At 41.2% G+C, this 10,846-nt stretch overlaps 1 protein-coding gene across 2 annotated transcripts; it reads left to right on the top strand.

The window, feature by feature from the left end:
* The first annotated feature begins 69 nt into the window (after window positions 1-69).
* On the top strand, window positions 70-7,809 carry znf653 (zinc finger protein 653). 2 transcript variants are annotated; one of them, XR_015764072.1, is made up of 10 exons: window positions 70-465; window positions 542-582; window positions 1,795-2,112; window positions 2,813-3,249; window positions 3,967-4,144; window positions 5,409-5,490; window positions 5,586-5,697; window positions 5,795-5,893; window positions 6,021-6,120; window positions 6,899-6,938. XR_015764072.1 is itself a non-coding variant. In XM_015013965.2 (10 exons), the coding sequence occupies exons 1-10, from the start codon at window positions 182-184 to the stop codon at window positions 7,074-7,076; spliced, it is 1,845 nt and encodes a 614-aa protein (XP_014869451.2). In that variant the 5' UTR covers window positions 70-181; the 3' UTR covers window positions 7,077-7,809. The 2 variants fall into 2 exon arrangements, 1 of the variants encoding a protein (XP_014869451.2); XM_015013965.2 differs by having other exon boundaries at window positions 5,779-5,893; window positions 6,899-7,809.
* Window positions 7,810-10,846: the final 3,037 nt, after the last annotated feature.

Genomic DNA, 10,846 nt, shown 5'->3' with positions numbered 1-10,846 from the left:
TATAGATAATTTTGTTTATGGTATCCAGGGTTTATTTTCACATAAGCTCTTGCGTATATATATATTTAGCATTGATTCTGTTCAATGATAAGATTAACATAAACTAAAATATCGTGCTTCCTGTGAGGTTTAAAGCAACTTCCGGTAATCACAGGATCAGCTGTCGGCGTTAAATACCAAGATGGCGCACTGTCCGGCAGACTGTCCTTCTGAGGCCGACCGAGCCGGGGACCGAGGTGTTCCGAAGCGGTGTAGGGGCCGGCCGAGGCTCACGGACTCAGACCGAGCTCAGAGGCGGCTGGAATCCCGAAAGAAGTACGACGTGAGGAGGGTGTACCTCGGAGAGTCGCACAAGCTGTGGAGCGAGCTCCGCAGGAGGACCAGCCTGAGTGATGCTGGGCTGGCCGAATACCTCATCCTGCTCAACTCCACTTATGGAGACAAGTACCAGCAGGAGTCCTGCGGGTAGGAGGGGGGACTCGAAGCGCACATACAACGGGGTGCATTTAAATCCCTTATGAAAGTGATGGTTGTGTTTCAGAAAGAAGACCACAGCAGGGGTGACTGGGAAACAGAAAGGAGGTGTGTGTTGTCTTTGCTTATCTGGGAATATTTTCAGGTTAGTTTCACGTTTCTATTTTGGGATTGTGGTGCCTCCCTACGTTCGACTATTTTGTCATATTCCAAGCACAGACTGTACTTGATTGGAATTTATGTAGGAGTACAGAAATAAATTGGTCCAGTTTTTCTTAATTTTGGAAGATCTACAACCGGCTGCTACTTTTATCTTAAACTTATCTTTTCCACCGATCTTATCCACCCCCGCAAGGTCTGAAATCCACTTTCCTCTTTTGTTCTGCTATGAGACAGAACTGACTGATGTACACTGTTGCCAACTTAGGAAATTTGTTGCTATTTTAGCAACTCTTCAGACCAAATAATTGGTATCTGTCAAGTCGAAATGTGGATTAGGCTTTTAGTGGATCAGTGATTGACCGTAAAACTGCAATCAGCGCACCCCTAAATTTATGTGACTTAAAAGTGTTGTGTAAAACTGAAGTGAAAAGACAGAAATGCATTGCTTTCCTTTCTAAATGTATATAAAAAAAATAAATAAAAATTTGCTTTGGCTTTTACATTTCTACAAGTTTGAGATGAAATCTTTATTTTGAAGAAGTAAAAATAGAGAAAAAATAAAATGACTAAGAAAATAAAAACATGTTTTAATTAGGCCTATTACAATAAGAAATTGTGCTGGACGATAAATCGTTCCAGAAATGACTGTGATGAACACAAATTTTCAGACAACTTTCAATTTATACAATAGTAATAATAATAGTGGCATATTATTAATGCAAATATACTAACGAAAATATTATAAAAACGCTAATTTCTAAAGGAAATTTTTAAATCTCCAAAATAAAAAGCAAAACAACAATAATTAGACTAGATTGTGAAGTCTCTTTACCTGAAATTGCACTAAAAATATAAATTCATTCATCCTAGACAGGGAAAACAAATTTATCATGTGATTAATTGATGTATTGCTTATTGTTACCGACCTAGTCAATAATAATAAAACAACAAGAAAAGGAGTAGGAAGAAGTCGAATCTTATTGCATCCTATCCCGATAAGAAAATTTCTCTCTTTTGTGTGTGTGTGCGTGTGTGTGTGTGTGTGTGTGTGTGTGTGTGTGTGTGTGTGTGTGTGTGTGTGTGTGTGTGTGTGTGTGTGTGTGTGTGTGTGTGTGTGTGAAAAATGTGGTTATCTTTGCTGTGTCTGCTGTCTATCAGGTAGGAAGCAGCGCGTTTCCAGCCTGCAGAGTCTGGTGAGTTGGTACCGGGAGCACTCGGCCTCCTGCCCCCACGAGCCTCAGCTCAGAGCTCTGGAACCGAAGGCGAACCTCTCCACCGCCGCCGTGTGGCGCTGCGAATCGGACCACTCCTTTGTGCAGTACCTCTACTCCCCGCCGAAGGAGATCAGCGACTCGGAGCGTGAAGAGAGAGGGAACCCCGACAGCGACGGAGAGGCAGCAAACAAAACGGAGCCTCCATCGGTTAAAGGCGCGGCGGGCAGACAGAGAAGAAAGGAAGGCCACAAAAAGTGCAAAGGTCATAACTCTGGTGCTGGATTCTGATCTGCCTCATTAGCTTGGTTTCCATTACAGATGTGCGCAAATATTCGTCTGTATTCTCCTAATGTCGAAAATATACAATTTCACAATTGCGGTGTTTTTATTAAATATGAAATAAAATTATAATTATTCACGCGATAAGTTATTCAAAATTATGGCAGCGACGGATGTAAGCAGTTAGTTGAGACGTATTCATATTTCAGCCATGGCGTTACAACCGTCTCTGACGCTGCCGCATTGAGCCACTTATACCTGGGAGCGTTTTGGTTAAATTGATTCAACAGTTTCTAATGACGCGCCACTTTTTATGAACTGTGAGAGCTCTGGTGGAGCCAGCTGCACATTGTCCGAGAAAAAAAACAAAACGTCGTCCTCCTACCACTTCCTGTCGTTGACTTCGATGGTTTCGCCAGTAACAACATCCGGCTGTTGATCACGTGACTCGTGTGACGCAAAAGAAGTGTTTCTATCTCAGTTTTGCCAAATACATCTATTTCCATACAGCGATAAACCACTTCGTTAAAGGACAAACGCTTTTTTTTCCTAAATTGGCATGTTTTCATTTAGCAAATTTATTTTGGTACTTTAAATTTGTTCAATTTTATGGCTAGTGGAAATGCAGGTAGTGCAACTAACTTCTGTTTCGATGCATTGATGTCTTTTTTTTTTTTTTTTAGATGAGCTAACTGATGCCACGAACCAGACGGAAAAAGATGGAAGCCAAAACCAGCAGCCAAGGATAGAGGCTTCATCTGCGCTCACAGGACAACCTGCCTGGGACGCAGCGTCTTTACACTCTGCCTCTGCCGAGGAAGAGGAGGGAGCAGCGCTGGAGGATGTGGACGGAGGTACAGAACAAGAAGGAGAGGGGGAGAAGCTGAGGACTTTAGCGCCTGATTACGACTACAGCACAGCAGCAGAAGCTTCTTTACCCGATGAAATGAACGAGGACAACCGGAGCTTGAGTGGATCCGTCACTCTGAGTTCTCAGCTGGAGGTGTCCGACCAGCCGCCTGCGCAGGCCCAGGATCAGACCCAACTGTTCCAGCCTCTGCAGACGGCACCGGCCGGCTGCGAACTTCCCAACCAGCGGACGGCGTTGGAAAGCTCCCAGGTAGGGCTGCACCTCATGTCAAGGACTGCTTATTACTTGAGGACCGTGCAGCGTTTCCCCCGGTGTATGATAAGCCTGGCGGGCCACCAGGCTAGTAAAAGCTCTCTCACTCGTCTTAATGCCAGGTTTGCTTCGTTGTCTAAAATAACCTAGAGGTGGATTTTCTTAATGATTTTTTTTCCTAATTTCCTTCCTTCCTTTTGGTCTTTCCTCCATTTTGTTCATCTTTACATTCTTCCTCATGTCTATCCTACATTTAATTTTTTTAGTCGTCATCGATTCCTTCCATTCCTGCCTTGTCTCTCCTCACTTTGCTCCCTCTTCTGTCTTCCTTGTTTTCTACATTTCTGTTTCTTTCCTTCTTTATTGCTTTCCTCCTTGTTCACATTATTTTCTCCTTTCTGTTTCTTTCTTTTTTGTTTTTTGTCTTATTTATTTCTCTTCCTCTTTTTCTTTCTTTGTGTATTTTTCTTTCTTACTTGCTTTTTTCTTCCATGTTTTCTTGTTTCTCTCATTTATTTCCTTCTGACTTTCATTCTTTCTCTGCTGTAAAAAGATCCTCCATAAATTCAAAGTGAACGTCAGCATTTCATATTTTTCAATAAACACAAAGCACTGATGATTCTGCAAAGTGAAGTCTAGAAAAGTGGAATTGTGAAATGCAGAATGTGGATGAACCTGGTAAATCTTTCTTTGTCCTCTTCCTCCCATTCCCAGTTGATCATCATCACTGGTCCCAGCTATGAGGCTTTGGCCTCAGAAGGAGTCCAGCTCAACATGAGCAGTGGAAACATGGAGGAAGTCACCTGCACCGTGATTGGTGGCGTCACCTACAACCAGCTGTGTTCGCCTGACTTAAAAGTCCGAGACGCGCCAGAGGAAGATTCCCTGACAGGTAGTAAATATTCCAAGATAAACCAGATGGAGTTTTTGCTGGAAATGTCTTTTATTTTAAGGAAACATTATAGAGTTTTAAGCCTGGACTATGACTCTTGAGATAGTAATAGTTTCTCTGTTCTTGTTTTCCAAAAAGACCTTAGAAAGTCCATTGTTCTATCTAAATCATTACATTTTGTTTCCTGAGGTCTCATTATGTCCTGATCAGCATATGAAGGGCAGTGGAGCACAGCAGCAGAACACTTCCCTCCCGTAACTGATTTAGTGAATCAGTTACCTCAGTTTCTAGAGTGTATCCACAAAAATGAAACACACGGTTTTGATCAGGGGAATAATGTCCAGACGGTTTCGGTTCTTTCCCGTTAACCAGCGCTTTGCAGTCTCTGGTTAAAAATTATCAGTGTGAATTTTTCCCAGCGGTGTTTTCCGGGAGCAGTAAGCATCCTCGTTTTGGGTCTTTGGAGAGTAGTAACCAGCCGTAGCCGTCAGAGAACAGCAGTTCGGCTTTTATGGTGGATCCGGAACGCTGGATGCAAATGATGTCTTCATGGTTGTTACGATCTGGGCTCCTGAAAACCGTTGAGGAATAGACCAGTGTTTGTTTCGTTTTGTTTTTTTCTGGGCCATTAAGTTAGTCATTTGTTTATGCAATACAAAGTCAGAGAAAGTGTAGTGTGATGTGTTAAGGAAATGAATAAATGAATCTTATTTTGATATGAGACATTGTTTCAGTTAATAAACGAATCAAGAATGACACAGAATGCATTGAGATTTGTATTTTAATCGAGGGTCAAGCAGAGAAAGAAATGACCGCTGAGACTCCCGGCAGAACCCGGGAGTGAAGAGAAGAAAGTACAACGCTTTTAATATCCACCAGCTCTCTTACAGAGAGGGGAGGAAACGGGAGTATCCACCAGTTTCAGTTTACTTCACAACTCTGGTATTTGGACGGTTCAGAAATGCCCTTTATTATGCGTTTCCAGCGATCTGAATCCAACACAAAGGGTGCTTTATAGATCAAATTGATTGATTACTTGATTGATTGAAATGATACAAAGTTTTGCCATAGCAGATGTTAATAACATTCAGTTTTTAAAACTACCTTTACAACAGTCGAAACATTACATTTAGTAAGTGCCATCGTTAAATTCTTAATCGATTATGTGTCAAAGGCGACTCCAAGCAGCTGGGTTGTTAGTCCCAGGGGGAGCTGAACGCTCCGGCTCTGTGAAACATTTTCTAATCCCTCCGATTCTCTGCAGGTTTGAGTGAAGCGCAGCTGGTCCAGAACTCCGATAACTTGGAGCTGAGCAGCAACAGGGAGCTGCAGCGGAGTCTCGGCCGGTACGTGGCGGTCAAACTGCTGATGTTCCTGGTGTTGGCGGATCCTGCAGTCCAGGTGATTCCCTTTTGGGTTTTTTTCTTTTTCTCCGTTTCAGGTCAAAGAGAAACCGGCGTGGGCCGGTCATCGAAGCCGACGGCATGCTCAAGATGTTCCACTGTCCCTACGAAGGCTGCAGTCAGGTTTACGTAGCCATCAGCAGTTTTCAGGTAAAACGCCACAACCCGTTCCTCCTTTACCGATCACCTGGAGTTCCCTGGGGAGATTAAAAGTAACCGTTTGTTGTCTAGAATCACGTGAATCTAGTTCACAGGAAAGGAAGGACCAAGGTCTGCCCTCACCCCGGCTGCGGAAAGAAGTTCTACCTGTCCAACCACCTGCACCGTCACATGATCATCCACTCAGGTGGGCTGTGAACACATCAGAGACACGTCCTGATGAACTGCTTCCTGAGAGACCAGCACATCTATTTCTGTGTGTGTGTGTGTGTGTGTGTGTGTGTGTGTGTGTGTGTGTGTGTGTGTGTCTACAGGGGTCAGAGATTTCATCTGTGAGACATGTGGGAAGTCATTTAAGCGGAAGAATCATCTGGAGGTCCACAGGCGGACACACACAGGAGAAACGCCGCTCCAGTGAGTTACTGATGTCACATCCTGCTGTTACCGATGAATACTTTGAAACGCCACATGACCAGGGCTGCAGCGATTCCAGTTTTCTGGCAGACAACTGATCTTTGAAAGGCCTGACCTACTGATTCTGATTTAGGCCGATAGATTGTTTTTTTTGTCTGCAAAATGACTAAAAATAGCAACAAAGTTGCTAAATTGGCAACAGCTGGGTGAGTATTGTGCCAACCACTTGCATGCAGACGTGGGCCGGTCAGTCAGGCCACTTTCACAGCAAAGTAGACAGCAGCTGATTTTCAGACCTTTGCTGAGGTAGAAACTATCGGTTTCTGACATATCGGCTGATGTCCGATCTTTATCAGCCGACCTCTACGTACAATATATAGAAATGTGAGCTTTGAAGTTGTTGGAATGTGAGCATTTGGAATATATACATAGAAAAGAGGATGTGATATTTAAATGTTTGGGTTTTTGTTTTACTGCAAGATTAGATCCAATATATTTAAATGTTTCCTGTTATATTCATTCAGTTTCCCAATCTGCCTCTCCTACTTTATCCAGACCAAAAATGGTTGAACAGGAACTTTTATCTGAGCGAAATGTTTCTATTATTACATTCTGTGTGTTGATCCATCACATAAAATACATGGAAGTTTACAGTTGTAGCATGTCAGAACTTCAAAAGAAAAGATTAAAGGCTTGAATACTTTTCTCAGGCACCTCAGATTACAGCTACATGATCATAAGACCTGTCTGTCTTTTCCCTCCGCCTTCCTGTGTGAAGATGTGAAATCTGCGGCTACCAGTGCCGCCAGCGTGCGTCCTTGAACTGGCACATGAAGAAGCACACACCTGAGGCGCTTTACAACTTCACCTGCGAGTTCTGTGACAAGAGGTTCGAGAAGCTGGACAGCGTTAAGTTCCATAAACTGAAGAGTCACCCGGAAAAGCAGGCGACCTGAGATCCGGGGTGCAGGATGGCAACTCGCGGGCAAACGGAGGCTCTCCTCGGATCCGCACGGCTAATGCCTGGTTACGGGGAGCATCTTGTCGCTGGGATGAAGCTGAAATGAGGCGGACCCAGCAGCGGTTCAGGACACAGGCTGTCACAGAGCAGAAGGGGCTGTGGGATTTCCACAGGAAAAATGCGAAGGACGCTCCACATGTTCTTAATAACCACTAACTACCTTATTGACTACAGCAGTAACTATTACTTTCAGGGAGGGTGATTCAGATTGTTTCTTTGTTTTTGCTGAACGTCACAGTCTGACATGCGGAGGCCACGCCGGGATGCCTTACTGTCAAAATGAAGAGAATTCTAACCTGTCAAAGTCTAAGCAGTTCTAGAAATAGGAGGATTTGTTTTTTGTATTGTTTGTGTTCAAGCAGCTGAAACAGAAAATAATAATTTAAATATACAACTAATAAGGGTTATGGTTCGTTTAATATTAAAGCAGTGTGACGCAGGTCTGGTGAGCAACCAGTGGCTGTTTCAGGACCTGACTGTGACTTTAACAGCTGGACCGTTACATTATGTTTTAATTATAGGGAAGTGGTGGGTCACATGAGCAGTGTCTGTGTATCCCATAAATGTATGAGCTTAGCAACACGTCTCAGGAAAACAGCCATAAAATCCATTTTATTCTTTCTCTGTTTCACCGCCTAAATAAATGCACTTTTGCTTTTTGGCATCAATCTGTTACGTTGAGTTTTTTTATAAAATGTTTTAACTAAATATTTTTTTCCTCTCCTATACATGGTCCAGTCTGCTTCTGCCTCATCTTATAAATCTCTTCTGGGAATGTGTGTCTCTTGTCCTTATAGACACTAAAAACACCATTAAACCTGTTGTGACTCCTAAAATCATAAAATCAGTCGAGTCTGTTGAAGCTAAAACGTGTGTGCAAGATTTCAACCAAATTGCCTCGCTTGTTTAACAGGAAACGCAGTAGAGGGGTCCAGCACAAGCAAATCATAGTGTGTCTGTATAGGGAAAGAGAGAGGTGAAATAGGAAGTGTTCCAGGTCCACCTTCTAGATCAGGGTGTTGAACTCATTTTCATTTTGGGGCTCATCAAAAATCTGAATGCTCTTAAATGGCCGGTGGTGCCAGAATGTATTGATAAAACCCATTAAGTTGTTAAATTATCGATAAATAGCTGTTTTAGCATTCTGTTTCTTTAGCTACTATCTTGTCACACTGATGAGTCCATCCAGGATTTTGATAGTTTTTGTGTTTTTCCTGCAGTCAAAATCACACATTTTGTGTTGCTAATTTAGAAATAACAAATTTTTACAATATTTGCGCTAATATATGATGTTAAATGTTCCATAAAGGTCACAGAGCAGCAGTCACTTAAACCAAATGTTTTTGGCCAATTTTGAGAAATTTCAGTAAAATCAGAGAAAATGTGGGGATCTGTTGATTTTGTGCTTTTTTTGTGAAAAATTGGGAGTTATTAATGTAATGGCAGCTTAAGAAAAGCTACAGAGGTGAACACAAAAGTACTGAGCCAGGGGTACTGAGGACAGTCGATCACGGTAAGCTCTTCTTCAAAGCCCTCATCACCAAAAGAGAAACGATACAAAATGCTGGACCAGGAATGCCTTCCAAAGAAAAAAAAATAGTTTATTCTGTTAACTCTTTCTAAATACCCCATAAGTTGAGAGAAGTGTGAAAACAGAAGTGCTGGGCCAGCTACCTCCCACTGAAAGAGTGATTATTCTTTTGTGGGTGATGTGCTCCAGGTATCTGTATTAATTGTGTTCAACTTTATCACACTACGAGGAAATATGGACGTAAAACTTAAGGTTACTTTTTTGCTTTTTTTTTTTTTTTAACTGTTCTACTTAGTTTAATGGTCATGTTTATGGAGTTCAATGACATTTGTGAGTTGAAAAAGTTAAAATATAACAGTAATTACAGGATGATTAGGTTGAAGTCCAGGAGATTAAAGTTGTGTAAAAGTCTGATTTTCACCTAGTCAAACCGGATTGGTCACTTCAAAACATGAAACCAGATCTCTGCCTACACTGTAGGAAAAACACACAACCCCCCCCCCCCATTGTCTACCATTAAATCTTTGTTTTAGGATTAACAAAATAAGTTAGTAAATGACTGAATCTGAATCTTCAAATTTAGACATTTGCACACAGCTGTGACTTTTAACTTGGGAGTAGTCTGGATGATATCAGGCCTATATAAGATTCTGAAAGGTTAACTCACAACACTTGATCTGTTTAAGTCAGCACATCTAACACACTGCTTCCTGGTGTGACGTCATGGGACAAAAAAAAAAAATCTGAAGTCAATGTCTTTTTCACAAAACTAACCTCATCCTTCAAAACGACCGACAGGCTCAGATGAACTCAGGTTACAGGAGGAACGGACTAAAGATCCAGTAAATACAGTGAATATTTATAATAAATAATAAAAAGGATACTCAAAACAAATACTCTCTCTCTCTCTCTCTCTCTCTCTCTCTCTCTCTCTCTCTCTCTCTCTCTCTGTCTGTCTGTCTGTCTGTCACTATTTTGGCATTTTGCAAATTGAAATTCTGATGAAAACGGAAACCGTTCAGTTTGATTTAAAATTAGACCGTAAGCAAACCCCCCCCCAAAAAAAGATAGGTCCATTTTTACAGTGTATAAAAATATTTGACTTCAACTGGATGAACAACTGTTTCCTGTTAAAGGTGTTACTTCCTTAAATACAAGTGTAAGACCTGTATGCTTTGTACTTAATTGATACGAAACACACACAGCAGGAATGGATATACTGCATCAATGTACAAAAAAAAAAAAAAAAAAAGGAAAAACATCGTCTTCCACTTAATTTCACTGCTGGAAGCCGTGCGTCTGAATGGGCATAAATCTGTAATAAAAGAACAAAGTGCTTTTCATGGTGTGGGTAATACATCAAACAGAATTTTTTCCTGCCCTGAGGTACTACTAAACCACCTAAACATCAAGGCAAACAGTTTCTTTCTTCCTTTCCCATCACCATGGAAAGACAAACCCATCCCAGCTCGTGTTGTTTGCTCATTTAACCTGTTTGACCACTTTCCTCCGTTCGGTTTTGGATATATAGAACGATGATGATGTATTTGTTGCAGCACATGATGTTGAAGTCAAAGTATCATATAGTTGTCTTTGTTTATGTAGCAATTTTAATGCACTTTTCAGGACGAGTAAGTTTCAAATCTTATCCATGTAGCGTGGAACTCAATTCAAATTTCATTCAAATCGATCCGATTGGGATAGAAAAAAATCAAAAGCAGGGGAAAAATCAATACCAGTGCTAAGGTTCAAATCAAATTATATTCCATCTGAATATAATCAAATTATTTAAAGTTTGTAGGAAGTTGTTTAAGGAAGCCGAGCTGATTGCATTAAGCCATTGTTTTCACTGTGATCTCATATGCTGAATAAGAATTTGATCGAAGATGAAAGTAGGCATTTGTCATATCAATTATCATTTATCAAGATACATTTCTTGTTGTGATAAGACTTCTCATGAATCATTGACACGACAAATTCCAATTGATGATTTAAAAAAAAAAAAACTGTTGTCAGGATTGTTAGCTTTACTATTTTCTCCACCGTTTGTTCAATGAGAATATCATATCAAATACCAATAAATTTGAAAATATGTGATACAAATCACACTTCTTCAACTGACTGGTGTCCTAAAGAAGAGCATTACATATGGGAATGTTTTTCCAAGAGCCGTA

Source organism: Poecilia mexicana, unplaced genomic scaffold (assembly GCF_051168715.1).
Source record: "Poecilia mexicana isolate PSO_F unplaced genomic scaffold, ASM5116871v1 scaffold_8, whole genome shotgun sequence".
Classification (NCBI taxonomy): domain Eukaryota; kingdom Metazoa; phylum Chordata; class Actinopteri; order Cyprinodontiformes; family Poeciliidae; genus Poecilia; species Poecilia mexicana.
This window is presented reverse-complemented; position numbering and strand designations above follow the sequence as displayed.

What these genes read in the sequence shown, in the direction of transcription:
- znf653 (XM_015013965.2), top strand. Translation starts at nt 182, where the DNA reads ATGGCGCACTGTCCGGCAGACTGTCCTTCTGAGGCCGACCGAGCCGGG. An exon ending in AGGCCACAAAAAGTGCAAAG is followed by an intron (nt 2,113 to 2,812) that starts GTCATAACTCTG and finishes TTTTTTTTTTAG; the next exon opens with ATGAGCTAACTGATGCCACG. An exon ending in CTGCAGCGGAGTCTCGGCCG is followed by an intron (nt 5,491 to 5,585) that starts GTACGTGGCGGT and finishes TCTCCGTTTCAG; the next exon opens with GTCAAAGAGAAACCGGCGTG.